Source organism: Pygocentrus nattereri, chromosome 1 (assembly GCF_015220715.1).
Source record: "Pygocentrus nattereri isolate fPygNat1 chromosome 1, fPygNat1.pri, whole genome shotgun sequence".
Classification (NCBI taxonomy): Eukaryota; Metazoa; Chordata; class Actinopteri; order Characiformes; family Serrasalmidae; genus Pygocentrus; species Pygocentrus nattereri.
In genome coordinates this window covers 23,284,076-23,308,336 of record NC_051211.1, presented here as the reverse complement: position 1 = coordinate 23,308,336, position 24,261 = coordinate 23,284,076, and the positions used below count along the sequence as shown (strand labels likewise).

The window sequence follows — 24,261 nt, the reverse complement described above, 5'->3', positions numbered from 1 at the left end:
GCGTTTGGAGAGGCCCACCTTTATACACAAACTGCTGTGCTACAGGATCATCCATGACCTCATCTTGAGTCGGAGTAGCACCAGACTCATCCCTCACAGGGGTCCCCCCTAGGTTCTCTGTGCTTGCTAAGGGACTATCAACAGCCTTAGGCCAGGGAAGAACAGATGGGAAACCCATATTCAAGCCTCTTAGTCCTGGATTTACCTGGAGGAAATTATCAATTTTGGAATCCAGGCTAGAGCCGGCAGAAGGGATATGCTCTACTTTATCTTTCTCCACATTTGTCTGAAGATCTCTGGTCTGTGCAATGTTGGGAGACTGAGAAGGCTGGAGAGGAACAACTCTTTGAGGGGTTGAGCCTCTTACCAATGGAGGAGTAGAGGACACTGAGGTGGTCTTGGGAGATGCATGGGCTTGTGCTAAGAGAGTGGGGTCTGGGGATGGGTCCATATCTGAGCCTGAAGGAGTAGAGGTCATTCCAGTCTGACTGTTCAGCAAAGATGATAATCCTGAAAGGAGAGATGGACATGGAAAAAAGAAGGAAACAAGGGTATAGGAAAAACTGGAGTCAACATGTTTGTAAAGAAGCCAATCACAAGGATACAAAGCTTCCCTCCTCCTACTTTCTTTTTTCATGTCACTCCACTTTTTTCCAAAATACCGCTAAAACAGCATTTAAAATGATTATCAATTATCTCCATGTATCTACAGTATTCCATACATTCTTCTATTCATTCACGGATCCTCAAAATTCAAATTACATAACCAGAAGTGAAATTATGCATTTGCCAATTTGTTGTTTCCTCAAAGTTTACACCTGGCATCTGCAAAATCAGTGTATCCAAACACCATGCACCTACCCAATATTCTGTGCGCTTTCAATAATGATAGATAAATTCCCATAAATAGTAAAGACATACTTTGAGAAAAAAAATTACTTAGTTTTAGTTTTGAGGTTTAGATTTAGTAAATATTGATTTTTGTAATGTGTAATAAAAGAGGGAGAGGTATCCCCATCACAGATGTCCGTGATATTTGAATGACACGATGAGCAGGCAAACCCTTAGACAGTTGCACCACTTGAGATTCCAGCTGCAATGTGTTTGACTAAATCACAGCCAGTAGGCCTCTCACCTTCCAAGTCTGTCTACAGTCATTAGAATTCAAACTGCTGTGGACAACAATGAATGTGGAACAGTTAACATAACTGTATTGTTTACAATATATTGTGCTGTGCTTATATTTTATTTTATTGTATTGCACTGTGTATTGTAGTTTACTGGTATTGTATTGTATTGTATTGTATGGCACAGAGTTCTGTGTTCAACTCTGTTCCTTTTTACTTTGTTTCTAGCAGTATCTGAGCTCAGGACTGTCTTTCTCTCTTTTCTTTTCTAACCTATTGGTAACTAGCAAAGATACTTTCTCTACATAGACAAAGCACTTCTTGTAAGTCACTCTGGATAAGAGCGTCTGCTAAATGCTGTAAATGTAAACATGAAGAAGAAAAAAAAAGCTAACTATAACATTCGCAAGGTGGTTGTCTTGGATGGTTGCACTGATACGGTTATTGGTGTGGTGCTTATACTGGGACCCATATAATATCAGGGCATTTTCACACTCGAGTCTGCAACCAGGACATATCCTGGGCTCTGTTTGGGGGAATTGGTGCCCACTGGTGGTTTTCACACAAGAATTTCTTACAAACCATGAATTAATTGCATAATTCCATACATCACTTTTGTGTACACATTTTCTGCAAAATAGTAGACAACTGGTAAATCCTTTAGGTGCTTCTGACAACTAAGGGATGGGAACTGCCAACAGACTCCTACTTTTATTAGCGTCACATTCCTTTGATAGGCAATTGACATTCAAACAGTGTTGAAAAGCGATTATCGGATGGGTGGCACATACTTGTGTGGGAACCCGTAAATGCACAGCTACACCCTCAGCCACAAGACATGCTCCTTCTTGCTATGAGCACAAACTAAATCTCTGGTCTTCTCCAGGCTTCAGGAATGCAGTCTTAAACGTGTGCATTACCAGAAAAGTCAACTGGGCCATAGGACCAATTCAGTCAGTCATTCTTTTTAGCCATAAGAAGGATAATGTGGACTTTCAATGAACTTTAAGAGATTCTGCTTGAGACTCAACTTCAGCAGCATATGCAGTACCTAGTATTCATAGCCAAACACGTGAGATGATGGGAGGAGTTTCCAAAAAACTAAAATGAGATATTTTAGACAAACAAAGAACCATGGAAGTGAGTCGATCTGAAGTGCCCTGTCAACAGCGAAAAGAGGTCAGTTCTCTGGACCGACAAATGTCCTTGAACGTACCAAACTGAACAAACTGCTCCCAGTCTGGAAAGAAACTGAAGTGTGAAAACACCCCTAAAGCAAACAGATGTATAGATTAAAATGAACTATTAGCTATTCAGATTGAATTGAAGTGATCAAGTAACACAATCACTAATTATTTTGTCCTTTGGGCTGGCTGAACACTACTGTATATTTATCTCATTTTAGCATGTAAAAATAGGTGTCTTGAGTACATAAGAAGCCAAAAAACTTAAAACTTAACTTAAGAGATCTAATATCTCAAAGCCAGGTATGATTTAACCATTTGTTGGACTAAGCAAGCTATCAAAACAAGTATTATTCCAGAACCTGCGTTAAAGTCAAGGTTTCAGTGTTGAAACATTTTAAACTATATCAATCCCTGGCTCAGACACACTATTTAGTCTGCATTCTTCCACATTTATTTCTTCCAATTAAAATGTACTATGCTAGCACAGCTACTAAGCTAACAGCACACAGCTGTTTATGTTCTGATTATCTTTTGATAATGCACTAGGGAATACGTCACACCAAACAGAAACCTTGCTTACTAATCCCATAACTCTTTTCCAGTAAACTTTTGAAGTTCTCCCTTCTCACCCTGAAGGCCAGTTCCTTGTGCCTGGGTTTTAGACAAGGCGTTGAGCAGGGTGCTGGGCTTGAGGTCCACCCTGGAGAGCATGCTGGCCAGTGGGCTGGGTGCAGGAGCTGCTGCTGGGGTGGAGGTGGGTGGGGTTGGGGTTTTCAGACATGAACTTGCTGTGGTAGAGGTGCTTGAAGTACTAGCAGATGAGCGGGATGCTGGGCTTACTCCTACAGGAGTGAAAAAGCAGTGAGAAGTAAAGCTGATGATCTTGCTGCAGCGTTCAAAGTCCTTATTTTATTTTCAAATTCTGTAAAACATACAGCATCTCACAAAAGTGATTACATCCCTCACATTTCTGCAAACATTTTATTATATCGTTTCATGGGACAACACTACAGAAATGAAACTTGTATAGCAGTACAGATTTACTGTTCTCTGAAAAGAACTCAACACACAGCCATTAATGTCTAAATAGCTGGCAACACAAGTGAGTCCACCTCACAGTGAACATGGGCAAACTGTGCCCAATTCTGGTGTTGTCCCTCCCTGGTGTCATATGACTCATTAGAGTTACAAGGTTCCAGGTGTGAATGGGGAGCATATCCAGAGCCCTGGTGAAGAGTACCAAGACAACTGTCTCTTGCCTACAGGCAAGCATGGTGGTGGTAGTATCATGGTCTGGAGCTGCACGGGTGCTGCTGGCACTGTGAAGCTGTGGTTCATTGAGGGAAACATGAATTCCAATATGTACTGTGACATTTTGAAGCAGAGAATGATCCCCTTCCTTTGGAAACTGCGCCACATGGCAGTTTTCCAACTCTATAATGACCCCAAACACACCTCCAATATGACAACTGCCTTGCTGAAGGTAAAAGTGATGGGCTGGCCAAGGATGTCTCCAGACCTAAACCCAATTGAGCACCTGTGGGGCATCCACAAGCGGAAGGAGGAGGAGCGCTAGGTGTCCAACATCTACCAGCACAGTGATGTCATCATGGAGAAGTGGAAGAGGATTCCAGTAGCAACCTGTGCAGCTCTGGTGAATTCCATGCCCAAGAGGGTTAAGGCAGTGGTAGATAATAGTGATGGTCACACAAAATACTGACATTTTGAGCACAGTTTGGACATGTTCACTGTGAGGTGTACTCGCTTGTGTTGTCAGCTATTTAGACATTAAGTGTTTAATTATTTCAGAGGACAGTAAATCTGCACTGCTATACAAGCTGGACAATGACTACTTAAGTTATATCCAAGCTTCATTTCTATAGTGTTGTCTCATGAAAAGATTTGCAGAAATGTGAGGAGTGTACTCACTTTTGTGAGATACTGCATGTACATGTGTGAGGGATATATGATCTTACCAGAGTTCTTCATAACATTTGAGAGTGTGCTAAGGATGGAGCTGATTTTGCCTAGATCCACACCAGCAAGGTTAATGGGAAGTGACGTGGTTGTTGGAGTCACTGATGCAGTTGGGGTTGTGACCTGTTTCGCTAGTTCAGCCTGACCTGACTGAGACTGTTCAGCGACACTAAGCCCAGGACTTTCACTGCATTCACTCACAGGATCAGGCTGCTCCACTCGCTCTTCCACTGTAGAGCGGATAAATGAGTAAAAAGAAAGGAAACGTTATAGCAATCCAACAGTGTAACACTTTTCACATACAAGACTCAGCTTTTGTAGTGATTAAGGATGAGAATTTATTATATATGTAACATTTAAGTGACTTACCTATAATGGCCGGCCCTTCCATCTCCTCCACGTCAGAGAGCTCCATGTCCTCTACCTCACGGTTGTCTTTGTCCCCGGGAGATGAGAGGGGACTAGGGGCGTCGCCCAAGGCAATTAGGTCTTCCTCCATAGCTTGGCCATCCAGCTCTGGGTCTGGGGTACCAATACGTGGCAGGTTGTGGAAGGGTGACTCGGAGCCCGTGGGTGAAGGGGCATCTTCAACGGGAGAGGGGACTGGCGAGTCATTGGGGTCAGGTAAAGAGGCTTTGATTGCGTCCAGCTTGCGCTTGAGATGCAATACTCGGTTGGCAAAAGTTTGATAGGCCTGAAAAATGAGAGACAGTTATTAGTAATACGTTATGTAATACAATACTATGCCTAATTCTATACATTCTGAATCATCATTAGTCTAACCCAGCTCATAGATGCCTCATACTTGTATCCTGTAATTACTCAGTTAGGATCTACATGAGTAGAACTACACTAACTCATAGAACTACATTATGACTTACTTTTGTAACAATTTTGACCTCTTTGTACTGCATTTCATAGAAGATGTCTGCATTCTCTAGAGTCTCCATCAAGGAAGGTCCTTTTTTGACCTGTCCATCCAGAAAAGCCACAAAGTCCTGCAGCTTTGTGCTGCCATCTTCAAAATCTTTAGAAAATCGCTTGCCCCCTGCCTTATCTAGGAGATGGCAGAAAGAAAGAATTCAAACATTTAAAAAAATGCTGGCACCAACAGCTATCGAGCATTAGTTTTTCATGAGGTAATTCTAAAATGTAGCAAGGAAAATCTTCACATGTAACAAACAAACAACTAAGCAGTGTGTTTATACGGTGTTCACCTTTGAGTTTCTTTAAAGCTGTTGTGCTGCACACATCCACTCTCATAGCAGTTAGCTGCTTCTCTCTTAGTTCAATCTCATCCATGGAGCTCCTGTACTTAGTCAGTTGCTCAATGAATGCAGAGGGCTGCCCAAAAACAGATTCAGAGAAAAGTAATTAGACATTTTGTAGAAACTGTTACATGAGGCATAATCTAAGGTTTAACATCTGTGAATCTCGTCTTCTTTTTATTCATTTTACTGTGTTTGTAACCCTACAGAAATACATGCTATTGCAGGTGGATTTGGTCAAAGTCTTCTATAATTTTATAAACGTTAATAAACTGGCATCAGCAGTTATGTTCAAGAAAAACATCAGTATCGTTGTCTCACTCTTTCTACATTGTTGTAACCCTAATTTTGAGGTAGGTCCACATAAAACTCATGTTTGCAAAAAAGTACTGCCACTCACCACAAACTCAGCTACTATCTTGGATCTTAGTGCTGCTTTTGGGTTGACAGGAGCTGAAATAAATACATGCAAATTACCCACTACACAAGGAAGAACAACATTCACGCACATACACAAATACATAGATACACACATAAATACAACCCCCCCCGACTCACTCCCACCCACCCTCAAACTCCCACCCCCACGTATCTGAAGGGAAAGAGTAATTTGCATACCATGTCCAAAATAATAAAGGATTGAAATCTTGAGTTAGTCTACATTGACTCTACCAAGACATTATCCAGTATAGCTGATGAGACTGAACAGTGTGGTGAGACTTTTCACCTGGTGGCTCTTCTCTCTGGATCAGACCACTCCTAAGCTGGATAATAAGCTCTTCTGAATAAACATTCCTCTCCTCCCAGATGGACAGGATCCTCTCCACAGATTTGCGCACCTGTGAGTCTTTCACATTACTGCAGAGAGACAGAAAATGCCATTTTTAATAACATATACCACTAAGGGGGAGAGGGAGATTAAAGTTCATAGAATATAGAATACAGGGATATCATGACAGGGGACAAACAGTGAAGATTTCAGGACAAGAAGTATTCTCATTCCAAAATGCTGTACTTCTTTTTGTAACAGTTTTGGATATAACAAGTTTTTCAAAAGTATAACAGCTGACATAATTGAAAACACTTTTCAATTCAAAATATTTCTTTAATAAAGACGGTATTAATCAGAAAATAGCATTAATATTTCTTGTATATCGTTGCTGTCGGAAGAAAACCTTGTATCTCCTTTTTTGGCATTTTTCAGTTTTTGACATTTTTTGTTACTCTTTACATTGTTTGTAAATTTTATGATGAATGGCCTAAAAGAAAGTACCCAAAATACCATTATCCCCAGTTCACCAGAGAGAGCGCAAGAGAGAGAGCGAGAGCAAGAGAGCGAGAGAGAGCAAGAGAGCAAGAGAGCAAGAGAGCGAGAGAGCGAGAGAGCGAGAGAGCGAGAGAGCGAGAGAGAGCAAGAGAGCGAGAGACAGCGAGAGAGCAAGAGAGCGCGAGAGAGAGCAAGAGAGCGCAAGAGAGCGCAAGAGAGAGCAAGAGAGAGCAAGAGAGAGCAAGAGAGAGCAAGAGACAGCGAGAGACAGCGAGAGAGAGCGAGAGAGAGCGAGAGAGAGCGAGAGAGAGCGAGAGAGAGCGAGAGAGAGCGAGAGAGAGCGAGAGAGAGCGAGAGAGAGCGAGAGAGAGCGAGAGAGAGCAAGAGAGCGCGAGAGAGAGAGAGAGAGAGAGAGAGAGCGAGAGAGAGAGAGAGCGAGAGAGAGAGCGAGAGAGAGAGCGAGAGAGAGAGCGAGAGAGAGAGCGAGAGAGAGCGAGAGAGAGCGAGAGAGAGCGAGAGAGAGCGAGAGAGAGCAAGAGAGAGCAAGAGAGAGCAAGAGAGAGCCAGTTCAGGCTTATCAGTTTTAAGTGATGGACGTGGGCAAAAACTGTCTCACTTGACAAGCTTAATCGCCTCCGGAAGAACATCAGTGAAAGTGGTGCGGTAGACAATGGCGTTTTTCCTCTTGCAATTTTGAATGACATCATTAGCCAGGTAGAAGAGATTGAGTCTGTGAGATGCTTCCGCTGAAAAGGAAATAGAAATTCAGTTAATATTATATATTTTATATACATGTTACAGAGAAGTTAATATAATTCCATTAAAGTTGTATGAACATATTGGAAAAATGGTAGATATTTTCAGTATATTTATAGAAAAAAAACAAAACAAAAAAAACATGACTATGCTGTTTTTTTTTTGTCTATAAGATACTTATTGAGTAGTCTATATTCTATATCAAGCCTGAACAAGTTCTGACTTCAGAACTTTCTATAGCAGCAAAAGGCAGGTTGTGCTAACTAAACAAGTTAGTTTATAAGTTTCTAAACAAACACAAGCATTTTTACTCTCTCCAGCTGACGCAGACTTCTCTGTACACTCACTGCAATACATGCTGTGCTAATACTGATTATTAAGGAAACATGCCATGAATTATTCTCAGAACCAAACCAAATGGTTGTCCTTGGATGCAGCTGAATCTGAGCAGTCTTTTTAAATCAGCTACCTTCTCTAGCCTAACTAAATACAACATTTTTCACAGGCTACATCACAAGGTCAACATTTTTAGGCAAGAATATTCAAATGTACATTGCACATCTACACTTTGACAACTTTTTCATCAACCATTTTTGTTACACCAGGAGGACCTTTGGCTCTCTAGAACAGTGGTCCTGAAGGACCTGCTGTACATTTTAGTGTTTGCCCTGCTCCCAGTTCACCTGATCCAACTAACTCACTGATTAACAAACCCTTCCTGTACTGAAATGGGTGTGTTTCGGCAGAAGAACACAAAAAAAAATTCAGGGTAAGGACCTCCAGCACCAGGTTTGGGATCCACTGCTCTATGTCATGATATTGAGAGGATGAGGTTTAACCCCTTTTGCGCAGTCACCATTTCATAGCATAAATCATGAGCAATATTACAATAGCCAAAGCAAATAAGCAATAAAAATAAACCATCTATGGTTTCACTGTGTGCTGAGAATCTGTACCACAGCACTGCACTTCCCTACAGCCAAGAAAACTACACAATTAAAATATACAAATAAAAAAATAGCGTGCGCCCTGGTGCATTCTAGACAGTTCATAAAAATATTCTTTATAGAAATCACGCAGATCCACAACATTACTATATAACAGTGTTTAACGTAGAACCCTTGACTTTGTAAGTAGCCTTTGTTTGGTTACATTCACTTTCCCACAATTTTTTATTTCATGTGCTACAATTTTCCCGTGCTCCTTTAGGTAAATATTTCAACCCATCTCGGAATAATATTGGAGAAGCCCATCAGCTGTTTGCCAAGACGGATGTTAAACAAAAACAAGCAAACAAACAAGCCGAAGCATTTTTACTTTAAGACTCAGAGACCAAAACGGAGTGCACGATTCTCATTTCATCAGCAGCCCAACACAGCATTACCTTATGGCAGGGGTGTCGAACTGGGTTCATTCCAGACCAGAGCTCTGCAGACTTCAGCATTCTGCCTCAGTAAACACAGCAGATTCTGCTCATCAGCTAATGCACAAGGCCTTCTGGAGTTGAATTCAAAGAGTTTGAAAACACTAATGCGTGCAGAGCCATTGCCTGGAAGAAATACAGTTTGACACCTGTCCCTTAAAGAAAAATAGCCACTTACTACACCAGAGTGAGTACGTACTCACACCACAGCTATACTTTTCTCTTCTCCTAGCTGGGCAGCAAGGCGAGTCTAACCGGGCTGCCCAACTATTTAAGGAAACACTGCACTACGACCACCAACTAAACTACACTGGTGACAATGAGCTTGAGTACACAACCAGTTACACAGCAGCTGCCTAGCCAGGTAATCCTAGCTGAACAGGGCCTGAGTTTACCATCAACTTTTACTGTTTATCTACTTATTCAATTTAAAATCTATTGCGAATATTTTATGACAACTGCCTGTCAGCTACTTTAGTTAACAGGTGTCAACCCATAGCCTGCAGTTGATCTAGTTATATTATATTTAGTCACTGTTTTGAAGACTCATGGCCACATACGGCTGTGATGCAGGAAATCTTGTCCGATACTGTTCCTCATAAACTCTGCACAATCGTTTTGTGGCATTGTTTTTTTTAAGCTTACTGGCCTAATCTGATCAGACTGCAGGTGGTAGTTCTTTTGTCACATGCATGCTGTACACAGACTAAGCAGTGCTCACCTCCCATTAATAAAGAGCCGTCAGAGACACCAGGACATCAGATGGAGTTTGCCTAGAACACTGAGACGACTTTTCAGTCTGATTGTGAAAAAAACCTGCAGTTCTGGCTGTATATTTTTTCACTTGGTGATAAAACATCATCAGACTTGACCTCCTTACTCTTTCTCTCTGCCTTTGTGTTTGTATTTAACTGTTCAGCTGTTTAATTTTAACTGTCAAATAAAGGAAAAATCCACTTCTTATTCTATATGAAGCAATCAATATGGTTACCAGAGAAATCTCACAAAGAAAATCACCACTGGATAAACTGGTGTTATAACTAATGATCTGAAGGGTAGAAATGTGTTATATAGGTGTCAGTTAATTTATACAGTTTGAAGGCTGTGAATGTAATGTTTACTGTTTAAAGGGGACAATATAAGCCAACGTTTAAGGAGCTGATGTGCTACAGGGCTGTCAGTAAAACTACTTTAACTGTAATCTACTCATAATTTTGACTCAAACACACAACTTCTTTTAATGCATATGGAAATTAAATTTGAAAAAAGTCTTTCAGGGATTTGGAAACAGACAAGGAAGCCCCATATGATCAACTGACCATGACATGCATGCAGTTTAACATAAACCTTGTTCCTTGTACAGTTCACTAAATAAATGTGTAAATGTGCCCCACCAGGGCAGACCGTGATCAGTCCCAGGACTCAAAAGTGTTTCTCTCCCGAAACGTTTTGCCTTTGTCTGTATAGATTATTTCCGTTGATGTAGTTAAGTCAACTCTCAAACGACTTCAAAAAAGTCACAATTACTCAAGTGGTTTTCTACTTTTCTGCTACTTATTTACTCAAAGAAATTACTAATACCTTTACCTGCACTCAAGTAAATCATCACTACAACAACAGCACTTTTACTGAAGTAGCCATTTTCAGTACTCTTTCCACCCCTGCAGTCAGTTATTTACAGAGTAGATAGTGCTAAAGGCCCACCAGGCAGTACAGTCTCTGCATTCTCAGTCACGTCCTTAACAAACAAGTTTTTTCTCAGTTAAAAAAAATGATGAAAATCTTTGCATCATCTTAGCTGAACGTCATTTTAATGTATTATGGTCCTTTTCTTCATAACAAGCATAGAATTTCCCATTCTACGTTAAATAGTCCAGCTGTTCTGACGCCTAAAGTGCCAGAATGTAACTGCTGCTCCATTTAAGGTGGAATGGGAAAATTCTAACAAGAAGCTGGTGAACAGCTGACTTCAGTCGCATCACCAACGAATCAGCGGTGGGCGATAATGAATAATTGATTCAACCAATAAATGATTTCAACCACTACCCCTTGTAACTCCAAGGGGTTAAGGTGACACTAGAAACAGGGTAGGAGTAAAAAGAAGAAATGGGATTGGGCCTAAAACCCTGGTACATTACCACACTTTGAAAAACTCACATTAAATACTGCAGAACATCAACCAAAGTCAACAACAGCCTTCCTGACACAGGCCTGCATGTGCAGAATGTTTGGTGGAAGATCGCCACCCTGTCTGCAGAAGAAAACTGTTGGAACCTTTCATAGCGACACCTTTAATGTTACTGCACACTCTAACAGAACTGCAATAACACTCATAACCATGATCATCTCGCATACTATAATCATGTTATTACATTTTCATATCGTTTCCCCTCTACTCACCACATTTTACTAAACTGTTGGTCTGTATGTTTTCTTCGTATTTCCTTCATGAATAGTGGAAGCCATTTTAGTACCGACCCCTCGATTATTTGAGTACCTGTATGAATCCCTAATGCAAACGGCATCAGCAGACATAGAGTTCAGTGCACGTTCAGATACCAAGCAGTTTGAGTGTTTAAAAAAAACGTCATGAAACATGATCACCCTGTCGCTGATTTAAAGTTTATATGCCTTAACAGTTATTAAAGAGACTTCAGTGATGGCGCTCACACACACACACACACACACACACACACACACACACACACACACACACACACACACACACACACACACACACACACCCACACACACAGCAGGACATAAACTAGCTTTAATTGGTCATTAGTTTCTCCAGAGTGGGTGATGCAGAAAATCCCAGAGCGCCACGCCTTCTTCTCCAGTGCAATCCATCATGCAAATAACAAAAAAGGAAAACCTCTGACTAACAAAGCACAAACGGGCTATGAGTGTTTGGTAATGATGGAATACATGAAGTAACTATTCTGTTAATATTCTCATTTTTAACTTGATGTTCCAGACTTTACAGGTCAACGCTGAAATACACTGCTGTACTTGCTAGATATGGAGCCAATGCTACACCTACACGTGTTTTTTTGCTTTTTTGACTCGTGTTGCTTTGCTTGACTCTGCATGAATCTGTGTAACTGTAGACCTTTGTGCCAGTATCAGCTAATAATCAAACATAGCTAGGAAGGAAGATGGCTAATCAGCCAATCTGACCACTTTAGGCTTGTAATTGAAGCTGAAATCAATGAGAAAAAAAAAAGACAAAGGGTAACTTGCAATTATTTATATGCCACTTATTTGTGAGCTACAACTTCATGATCGCGATGGCCCTCGTTACAATTAACAGGTAATCAGTGATCCAAATCTGTACCAAAATACATTTTTAAAGTAACCCTCCCAGCCCTGCTTGCCATGTATGGTACGTTATAAATCTCACCCTCACCTTCATTCAAACCTGCCCTGCGTCATAGTGAACTTATCAACACAGTCATATATAGGCGTGACCAGTCATGACTTGATTCAGCTATAAACAATACTGTATTTTAACTTAAATGGCCAACAAAAATGTCATCACCATTCTCAACAACCTTATTTATTTATTTATTTACTTATTTATTCTTTAGTTTTTAAAACAAATTCTGAGCTAAACATTGACAGAGATGCATTATACACAAACCAGCTGACAGCACCCAGCCAAGTTTAGCCATGGTATATTGGCATATCAATATTTTGAACACTGATATACTCTGAAGAGGGTCAATACATTTAAAATAGCACAGTGCGCACATGACAGTTCCAGGTATTCCAGGCACTATAAGTGAGCATCACCAAAGCACTTGTAGGAGTCTGCTCAGCCGGTGGCCACTTCTGCAACAGCACAGGGCAGTTATTTCCAGCCATACAAGTCCAGGCTCCTATCTATTTGAATGGGGATAGACCTAAATACTTAAAACTGAAGGTCAGGTGACCATTTCAAAAACAACACCAAAAACTGGTAAAATCTGAAAAGAAAAGAGAATATATATATATATATATATATATATATATATATATATATATATATATATATATATATATATATATATATATATATATATATATATATAAAAAACGGTTTGTAGTTTTTGCTCAATAGCACAAAGTTTCTGGCCACTGTGCTTGTGCAGACCTTTAGACCAGTTACACTGTCTTGTGGCACCTTTGCTTTTTTTGAAGCACCAAAAGAAACAAACACAGGCTGAAAATACAGAGGAGGAAGCTCAATGGGTTTTGAGGACACAAGAGTAGAGACATCATTTCGCACTGACTTTCACCCCATCTTTAAAGAGCTGTAACACAAAGTACCAATTTATGTGAAGCCTTCTGAGACTCCGTGGACAGCTCCACTCCATTAGGCGGAAAACTGCTAATTTTGTCTGCTTCATGGCACGGCTGATCACACTCAGTTCACCATCACCTGATTAGAGGACAGTCGACCACATTTAGAGAGAAAGTCTCCATTTCTGCACTGCTTCCGAGGTTCCTGGTCATTCTGGCTCAACTTCATTACTGTGCTCTTTCCATAAAGATTAACCAAACATCTGCACCAAATCAAAATAATGAATGCAATTTTTCTAAATACACCAAATGAAGCAAAACCAACAACAGGATTTGAATATTTAAGTCATCATCAGCTAAACAGTTGATCAAAGAAAAACGCCACAATTGACTGTTTGCAAAATAATCAACACACTTTTCAGCCAGTCACGATCATCTCTAAAGGAAACTTCATCAAGCGAATAAAAAACTTAAACAAAACCCCTCAGAACAAATACACAGCATTTACATTGATTAGTCAGAATTAATGCTGTAAAAAAAAAAAAAAGCATTTGCCCCTTAATTTCTTCCAATTTTGCATGTTTGTCGCACTGGAATGTTTCAGATCATCAAACTTCTTTTAATATTAGACCGAAATAACCCAAGTAAACACAAAATGCTGTTTTTAAATGATTTCGTTTACTGAAGGAAAAATGCTGCCCAGGCCTGCCTGGCCCTATGTGAAAAAGTAACCGCCCTCTTAGGTACTAAATCAGCCAGAATTGACTGTTGGGGTCAATTTCACTGCCACACCCAGACATGATTACTGCCAGACCTGTTGAGTCTAAGCATGACTTCAGTAGACCCTGTCTGGCAGTGTGAAGCAGACTAGAAGGTCTCAAAAAGCAGCACGTTCCAAAGGGATTCGAATACAGATGCAAAACAAAGTCGCTGAAGTCTGCCAGTCTGGAAAGGGTTACAGACTCCACAGTGAGAGCCATTATCCACAAGTGGAGAAACCTGAAACAGTGGTAAACCTTCTCAGGGGTGGCTACCCTACCAAAATTTCACTAAAAGCACATCAACAACTCATCCAGGAGGTCACAGGAGGTCCTATTAAGATCCTGTGGCAAGACCTCAAACAGGCAGTTCATGCTTGAAAACCCTCCAAAGTAGGTGAACTAAAACAATTCAGCAAAAAAGAGACACACTGTGTCCTTCACTGTGATGTAAAAGACTCATCACAAGTTACTGCAAATGTTTGACTGCAGTTGTTACTGCCAAGAGTGGCACAACTAGTATTAGACTGGGGCAATTACTTTTTAACATGGGTGAGGTTTAATAAATATAAATGATCATTTAAAAGCAAAAAAATAATTAAAATGTGACAAAATAGCAATAGTTAGTTTTTTCATACTTATTTAATGTATGTGCTCCATGTTCAAAGTATATCAAGATATCATTTTTGCTCTTCCATGATATCCAAACAACAGTCTTGAACCAAAACACACTGCTCTATACTCTGTAGAATGGTCCAGGTTTTTCACCTGTTATTCACTCTAGAGTAGATAGTGTACATAAGTTTCTCCAAGTGTCCCTTTGAAGTCTCCAAAGGTCCACAACCTCTCCAAATTGAAAAAAACTAATTTTCTAACTATTTTTGCAGGAAAAAAAAAGTGTTTATGTATTACCTACTCTTGATGGCAACATCCTATGGTGTATTTCTTTACATTATTTGACAAAATTTTGTTATAACAACAATTTCAACTGTATTATAAAAGCCAAATAATTATGCTCAGCTGTGTTTACCGTGGCATTCTCTATGGCGTTCTCCGTGCCTGCTGCACTCTTGGCGTGCTATCCATGGCTAATCTTCCTGTTTATATCCCACCTCCCCTGTTGTGCGCCCGCCTAACGTGACACCTGGTTGGTCGACAGGTTTGATTGACGTGTCGTTGGAAAGGGGAGAATCTCAGCTTTACGAACATGTGTGTTTGAAAGTGATAGCCCAAGGAGAACATATTTTAATTTGGGTTTAAATTAGACATAAAAGATTTTTGCCTTCTGTTTTTTTCAAGCACTCTGTGCACAAAAAAGAGGATTACTACCGAATGCGTTATCGGAAGTACACGGGTGTGGTGTCATTTTGAAGCCAACAAGGAGAGGTAAGCGAAGCTGTGAGCTGTTTGCGTGTGACGCGTTTCGGCGAGCAGCAGGGGTCATTACGCACCAAGGCTGAGTTTTCGGGGGAAAAAATCTCCTGTTTGAAATGCCACACTCTTTTGGCTCTAATTTGGAAACCCTACGTCGTACAGTAAAACGGATCATCGCGTCGTAATCCGGAGAGCCAGCCGGGTTGAATGATGTATAACATGCCCACATTGGATCAAATATGGATTTATAAAAACCGCAAATATAAAAAATATTAAGCTTATTTTTAAATAAAACTTTTGCTAACAAGGTATATTTCTCCCAAAATGGTTATTTTCTGAAAGGAAATACAGCTAAACTGGCTAGATAGCTGGCAAGCAGAGGTTCTAAGCTTTCATATGACATATTGGGTGTCTATATTGACCCTATAATTATTCATAAACACTGGCAAACATTAATTATGACATTTCTAGCCCGCCGGCGGGCCAAGGCACGTAAAGAGGTTAAAGTAAGTAAGGGCACACTCTTCCATTCCTTCTGGTAAGAAAACAGGCGACACTATTCTCATCATGTAACGCACACAGGGCTGAGCTAAGAAGTGGCACATAGTCTTAGTCATATATCTTCACAATACCGGGTAAGAGCCTGAACCATACTGTGCAAAATATCATATTTCAGTTGCTGTTAAATGTGCTTGAGCCTTGGTACAGTATTCAAACTCAAATTTTATAACCAGCCCTTTGCACAACAAATTAAAGATGATCATAGTTCAATTTCTTCCCAGCTCCAAATGTTTTCCGTGGTTTATGTTAGTGTTATCATTAAAAGCATATTAAGGGTTTTCTTGTGTCCAACTTTGCTCATAACTATACAAAATATCTTGTGAACAGGTTATTCAAATACTATTTGTTGAGACAAGTTATTTAAATGCTTATAATAGTAATAAAACCTTGCAACTTGCACTCACATTGAAAACCTCTTTGTGCCCTCTTAAAACTGCTTTACTCACTTGTTTTACTTATGGGCTCATTTGCTAAGCTGATAAGAAAATTTTCACATTTCAACCGGCAGCTCAGGTTCAGCATGTTCAATCAGCCGAAACATTACTGACAGACATCCAACAGTGCAGAACACGCCACAGACATACAGTCGGCCACAGACGCTCAGCAATAGCCAAGTCAGCTATGATGGGGACGTTAAGTATAATATGAAGGACCTGATCCTGATGGTGCTTTGGCGGCATGTTAGACAAACAAGGACTTCGTTTTTTAATGATTTCTGTTTTAAACCTAAGAGCTGTAAACTGGTGGAGACGGCAGAGGTACAGCCCAGGGCTTGACAGAACCAATGAGTACAGCTAAGCAAGAAATCTCGACTATCTAGGCGTTAGACTGATGAGAACGTTTCCTTTCCACACCACCACAAAGCACGTTTGATTCCGTGCGGTCACTTCAACACGAGTCTCTGTTTCCTCTGAAATTCTTTATCTTCTGAATGGGTGCTATTTGAACATCAGTAACTTAAACTGAGCCTGTATTGCAGGGGGTTTCACCTGTAGCCGACTAACTACGCTAGCATTGGTGTCTCCCAGCAGAGTACAGCTTAAACCACCACAGAACAAGTCTACGTCATATTTTTGTCGCTTCAACACAAGTCATTCCAATTTGTGCTCTTAGTCTTTAACCTCTAAATGGCTGCTTTTTTAAGCATCAGTCAGCGGGACCTGAGTCTGTACAAGTGTGAGAGGCACCACACAGTGATTTTTTTCCCCCCCATCATCGACAGCAGAGCACCGGTAAGTCAAACTGAACTCATAGTGGGCTGTCTGGATCCCTTTAGCTAAGCTAAGGAGAGATGAGCCAGCCAACATTAGCACAGCTAGGACGCTACAGCTCCAAACACCACAGAAGAGGTTTAATCTCAGCTTTCTGTCCCTCCAACACCATCCACTCGACGTCCTTTCCCCAGATTTTAGTCATTATCATCTAAACCTGCTTCAGTAAAGCGTGTAAACTCATGCACTGCTTTCAGTCATTTTGCATCCATGTGAGTAAACTGAACTTACTTTATTATTTTCAGGTTTAAAATTGCACAGCTGGATCTGGGTGGCAGTACACAGACATAAATGTACAGCCAACCAGCAAATAGCTACGTTATTATGTCATCTCACCGCATGTTTCGGTCGCCTGAGTACAGTTAGGCTTTTATGCTCTGCATGTAAAACCATGTCTGTGTAAAAAGCCACTGGTTACCCTGCATGCTCAGAACCATCCAGCCCTGCAGTGGACATGAGGCCACAGTAGAGACTTGCTAAATTTGCCAAGTTAGCAGCCATCAGGTATTTGATGATAACCTTTTAAAACTCTGCTATATACTGCTCAAATATAATGCCTACCAGCATCACTGTTGAGGAAAAACATTTCAAACTTTGTATTTCCAAAAGAGCCACTTCACAGAAGAAGGAAAAAACATTAACGTGTAATGGACATTTCTGTTGGTCCATTCATCGTAACACACCATGCAAAAGGAAGCATACAGTTATCAACTTAAGCCAAATAGTAAAGAGCAACAAACCCAGAGAGGTTTCTGTGCAACAGCAACAACATGAGAGCAACTGCATTCCAGCACAAAGACAATGGTCGTACCATTTACCACCAGAGCTACATCTGCTTTTCACCATATCGGTCAAGTTGCAGTGCAGTCACAATATGCAACAAATACAAACATAAACGATTTACCAACAAACACAGAAGTGCTGTACCAATGCTTTCGGTTAAAATGTTTCAATAATTTCTGATAGCACATTTCTGAGAGCACACCTGCTGTGGCAACCCAACTTAAAGATGCACATCTGAGTGTTTTCTGGAGTTGATGCTGGCTCATCAACTTCATTTTAACTGGTAACACAAGTACCACTTACAAAAGGATATAGCAAGAGTTAAACTAAATCCTTAATGTAGTTCACAGAACTATCCCAACTAGACTATTTAGCCATAGTACTAAGTAGATTGATGTGTTGCAGAAGCAAATAAAACGACAGCATCAGAGTAATCTTTATGTTCCCTGTCTTCACAAAGCTCAGCTCATCAAAACTTGGTATTAACAGATAACCTCGCTTCATCTCTGCTCCTTTAGGATTAATCAGACTGCTGTTACTTTGTCCAACATTACACTTTGTATGCAAATTGCACAAAACTGTTTCCTCACACGCACGGCTTCACTGTTGTTCTGTCTACTGTTATTAGCAGCAGCTCAACAATACGAGCAGCTTTAAAAGGTTAGAAGGTTAGACTGTGCAGACAGTACACTACTGTCACTGCTGCTTGAAGGGGAGGAACACATGCGCTGATGTTGAATTACATTGCCTAATGTCCAGTCACCCAGTTATATCTGTTTACCCCTGCATGACCCCAGATTATATCAGTCCTATGCAAATTGGCATACTGGTATATAATGTTCTGTATAATGGTATATAATACACACACACACACACACACACACACACTTTTGTCGTTCCTCGACACTTGTTTGACCACCAAGCCTACGTATTATTTCTGGTTTGTAAAATAAAACAAATTCAATAATTTGTTGAAAGAAAATAAAAGAATCGAACGAGCTAAGAAATACAAGAAGACTCTTCAAGGTTCAGAAGCGCAGGTCCTTTATTCTTTCTTTAAGCATGGAGAATGTTCTTCCAACGGTCTTCGGACACACACTCATTCATACAGGGAATATTCACATATTTTATACTCTTAGTGCAGGTGGGGTGATCACGCCCCACCTCTTTTTTGATGTCTCCCATTGTCCTGACACTACCCTTATATCCAAATTGTCCTCCACATATCCATCATATGGGGTTTTTGTGGAAACCATTATTTCCAGGCCTAGCTTGATTTTTTTTTTTTTTTTTAAAAACCTTTGTGCCAGGTACCTCCTAACGCTCGCTAGTACTTTTCCACTCTGGCCGTTTGGCCTTGAGCAGTACACAAGTTCACTCACTCCCTACAAAAGGGCCTATCTTCTCTCTTACGCTCTACTAAGGAAGCCTGTTTTAGGGCACTTGCTCCAATGTGCTAGACCATACTGTGCTTTATTTATGATTTATCTACATAATACAAGAGATTTTAGTTTTGGGAATCTTTAATTTACATCACTTTCTAAGCCAGTGGTATATAATATATATAATGTTCTGTCATGTCCTGAGGAAATGAGTTTTCATGCTTTTCCTTAAGTATGGGGGGGGGGGAGAGCCCATAAGTGGCAGCCTAACTTAAGCGTACTACCTGTAGAATGACAGGAAAAAAGTTTGACTTCAGGTGATGAAATTAATAACTGGCTGTAAACAATTTAGGTAATGACACATTCACTAACGTTCCTTTGCAGACACAGGCCTGGGACTAGGGCTGCACCGACCACCACAGCAAACACCCATCACCATACAAGCTTCATATAATATGATGCAATTATAAAACACATTAGATATACAAAGCACATTTTTGGTCAATGTTTACCTTACAATGTGTTCTAAAAACAGAACAGAAATGATGAACAAACAAATAAGCACAGGAAGAATGAAAATTAAAACATTTTAATTAGGTTTACAGTTAACACAGAAAGATGAATTAACAGTGTTGGGGAGCATCTAAGAACAATATTAAAGGTGTGATTTGCTCAGACATGCTGGTCAGAAGACAGAAGCAGAGGAGTGATCTTTGCTCCTGTAATAACAGAAGCAGCCATCATTTCATGGGCACATATCAAAGTGAAACTAGCTCTCATATATGACCAACATCAAAGATGCCATAACAGTGAAAGATGCTCACTTCATTCACATACACACAAATGAACAACTAATGTCACTCCAAGCCTGGCGTCAGATGGTCATTTAGGAGGACACTGCCCAACCAACAACCCAAGTTCCACTGAACTCAGATTTTAACACAGACTTCTGTAGCAGTAGATAAAAAAAACAAAGTGAAACTAAACTTTGTGCATGCTGCTGCTGCCCTGTGCACGCCTTCAATATAAAAGGTTCACCCTAACAGTCAACACAGAAGGATTTATATGCATTACTTTGTACTGGCTTCATTGTAAGGACACGCTGTCTGGTGTGACAGTAAATCAGCAGACGGCTTTCCTATATTAGCAGACCTGTACTGATGCACTGTTTGTGTCTCGTCTGTTGGGTTTTTTTTTTTGGCTACTGGATACCGTACCAAGGGACTGGAGTGAACCATTTATAGCGTTATATACAAATAATAAAAGAGTTTAACCCCAGCACGTTTGCCCCAAGCTGGATGGAGTAAGCATCGCACTCTCAGACATGAACACAGTAGTGGTTTCAATCATTGATGCAGCAATGACTGAATTGCATCAGGCTTATCCCTGATATAGTGCCGTATCAACATTTTAACACAGCCTTAGTGGACTGGTACAAAGTCTCTGCCACAGCCGCAAATACTCCCTTTGTTTTCCAATGCCAGCACATTTAAGTGAAGCACATTTTAAACCAAATATGGAAACTACACATCCATACCACTGCCGCTTGCATTCCAGTCCTGTGTTATCAATGTGCCGTTTTATTCTGGGCATGCCCAGCAAGCAGCAGAAGCAGCCACAGGCACAAGTTTCAAAATTTCGTTCTGTTTTTGGTCACCTCTAAAAGTATGTGTAAAACACTTGCAAGGGTAAGGCACCAACTACATGAGCTAATGAACTAAACCCTAGTAAAAGTTTGCCGAACACTCCCACTTTCTGTTGAGGTGGATTCTTTTTCACTGGTTAAGCAACAGGCAACCCTTTCTGACCTGCCACTGCTTGATTTTTATAGGTTCTGTGAATGATGTACGTCACTGTGCAACAACATCTGTTCAACAATGACACATCAAACACAAGCAGGGTAGGAAAACAGCCCACTTATGATATATCAGACGATGTTCTCCAACCACTACCGAAGTCAGCCAAACATAACAGCTTTCTTGGCCTACTTTACAATAAGAGAGACACCAATGGACAGAAAAGTCGGTTGCCATTCACGGTCAAGATTAGCTACACTTATACCAACTCTGCAAAAGTTCACCACATACATAACGTTCTGTAAAAGGCCTGCGAATCACAAGAAAAAAGGCAAAATAAAGTTAGATGTTGTGGATAAAACTGGTAAAAGAAGACAATTTTCTGGACTTACTCATCCTAAATGCCAAGTTATCCTAAGTGCAGAAATGCCTAATAACCACTAACAAAAACTCAAAACCACCTTCAGAATGTTCAGCCCAGATTTAGTATTACCGCTCTTCCTGCTGCTTTCACAAGTAAAAAGCAGAACTAGTCTGATAAAGGCTACCTGTCCTGTAGTTCACAGGGACCAATTTTCCATGGAAACCCTTTGTGCCAATCACAAACTTGTCAACATCAAGCCTAAATATGGTTGTGTGCATGAGCAGTAATACAGACTATAACAAACCATCATCATTAAAATTTTCCTTCAACTCATTAACTGTAGGACATATATACATAAATACATCTGCACAACGCTCTCCAGGGCACTAAGACCCACATAACTACCCTGCAGTCCGTTGAACCTTCACGAAAGGGGAATTTATCTGGAAACAGCCAAATGACACACACCTGTACAACCGAAGCGCAACCAAAAGTTAATGATAAAATGCCCCGTAACTGAAAACTGCTGAAAACTAAATAGGTAGAGCTCAAAGATCTGTACCAACTTTTACACTGAAAGGTTTTGTGGGGAGTCCTCTGAACTGCGCCGTGCTTTAACTCTGGACTTGCCCATTTAGAGTCTGTGTAATTCAGCGGATGAGGTATAAGCAAAGTCAGTCAGAGCGGTTTGATGCGAAATGGTTAATTGGCAGATAAACGTATCGACTCGGACTTCTCTACAGTGGTGCTGATAGGAACCAGGAGTCACCATGCCTACAACACAAACTTAGCCGCCGTCCTAAACTACCAGTAAACCAACACGCGTGCTCTGAGGTTTTCAATGCAGTGTTAATGACGGTGCAATAGAGGAAAACCTAGGAAAAAACCTGCTTGTGGACCGATTTGCCGTAGAACACATTTCATGCGTACATTTAACGAACGGATTAGATTAAATTGATTAAAATACGTTTTAGGCCACAAACCAAAGCTTCAGACCCCAGGCTGAGCGATCATAAACCCCATGCAGTAACCATCTGTATGGGAGCTTTCAGTCGCCTTCAAGTTTCTCTAGAACGGAGCTTTCAACACCAAACAAACCAGAACGACTGTGTTTACGTCTTAGTCGTTTAATTATGCAGATTTTATTGTAAAAACTGTGGAGTTGCCCTTTAAGAAAAACTTCACCAAGCTTCAAATAATCAAAAGCAATGTCATATAATAACCAGAGCCGGTCTACAGCGTCCGCCTGCGTGTTCTCAATGCAGCCCGCAGCTTTAGCGTAGTTTGCTCAGCCACGTCTGAGGCGCACTCGACCGTATTAGCCAGCATCAAGTATCGGTCATGAGAAAACATCGCTGGCTGCGAGACAAACGAAGCTTCCCGTCAGCCAGCGACTAACAGCACTCTCCTCCAGACTTCATCGGCCCGGCCAGCTGCCCCATGCGGCACTGCTAAACTGCCCAACATGTTAAGGAACGTTCTAGACAACCGCACTGGTTCTACACGCGGGCTGAAACCATCAGCCGCGGCGAGCTAGCCGAGCTAGCGTAGCCCCCGAGCATAACCGGGCAGAAGCCTCACTGCGTTAGCCAGCTGGCTAAGCTAACCCGCAAGCGGAGTTGTCCGACTGCGATCGGACGCTATTCCGACGAGTTTACACGAGTCTCTCGGCCCGCCAGACACCCCACATCCCGCTGGATCAACGTTAAAACGTCTCTAAGCTAGTTTAACGGCTCTAAGTTACCCATCTACCGACCCCGGCCGAATGAAGTCACTGCGCTACCCGCGGCGCGCTAGCAGGCTGCGCCGCCGAGCTCCCGGTAGCTGAGCACGGGCTGTTAGCTGTTAGCCGTTAGCGCCGTGTCGGTACTCACACTTTCGCAGCCACTTTATCCAGTAGCGCACGATAACGCTGTGGTGTTTCTTGTTCTCGATACACCAGGTCGACAGTCCTTGAATGGACTCCATTGTGTTTGTTACTCCTTGAAAACGGCGGTCCAAGGTCGACTCCAGAACAGCGGTCGAGCCGCGGCTGTTGCCGCTCACGGCTTCACCTCCAGCCGCCATTTTCAGGCCCTCTGCGCTCACCCACTGTCTCTTGTGTTCGCGGAGCTGCTGAGGACAGAAGCCCGTTTCCGCCACCGGACAGAAGTGTGCAGGCCCTTAGTAAGTCATAATCACGAGAAAACTGTCCGGAGTTATGACTTTCCATCTCGTAATAACGAGAGAATTTTCTCATAAACACGAGAAAGTCGAAACGATTAAATGCTAACTCATAATAATGAGATTTTAACTCATAATAATGAGATTTTAACTTATAATAATGAGATTTTAACTCATAATAATGAGGCTTAACTCATAAGAATGAGATTTTAGCTCATAATAATGAGATTTTAACTCATAAGAATGAGATTTTACTTCATAATAATGAGATTTTAAGTCTTAATAATGAGATTTTAACTCATAAGAGTGAGATTTTAACTCGTAAGAATATGATTTTAAGTCATAATACTGAGATTTCACCTCATAATAATGAGATTTTAACTTATAATAATGAGGTTTAACTCATAATAATGAGATTTTAAGTCATAATGAGATTGTACCTCATAATAATGCGATTTTAAGTCATAATAATGCGATTTTAACTTATAAGAATGAGATTTTAACTCATAATAATGAG

The 24,261-nt window shown here is 40.9% G+C and overlaps 1 protein-coding gene across 1 annotated transcript in view; it reads right to left on the bottom strand.

The window, feature by feature from the left end:
* Positions 1-23,696, bottom strand: part of rprd2a (regulation of nuclear pre-mRNA domain containing 2a) — a 25,586-nt gene extending 1,890 nt beyond the window's left edge. Inside the window, exons 1-10 of the mRNA XM_017715348.2 lie at positions 23,456-23,696; positions 7,443-7,572; positions 6,287-6,417; positions 5,960-6,012; positions 5,509-5,635; positions 5,173-5,348; positions 4,661-4,985; positions 4,291-4,521; positions 2,944-3,156; positions 1-510 (exon numbers count right to left, since the gene is read on the bottom strand). The exon at positions 1-510 is cut by the window's left edge and continues 1,890 nt beyond it. Coding sequence (XP_017570837.1) covers positions 1-510; positions 2,944-3,156; positions 4,291-4,521; positions 4,661-4,985; positions 5,173-5,348; positions 5,509-5,635; positions 5,960-6,012; positions 6,287-6,417; positions 7,443-7,572; positions 23,456-23,648 — 2,089 coding nt within the window. The 5' untranslated portion in view covers positions 23,649-23,696. The remainder of the gene's footprint in view (positions 511-2,943; positions 3,157-4,290; positions 4,522-4,660; positions 4,986-5,172; positions 5,349-5,508; positions 5,636-5,959; positions 6,013-6,286; positions 6,418-7,442; positions 7,573-23,455) is intronic.
* Between the last annotated feature and the right edge of the window lie 565 nt (positions 23,697-24,261).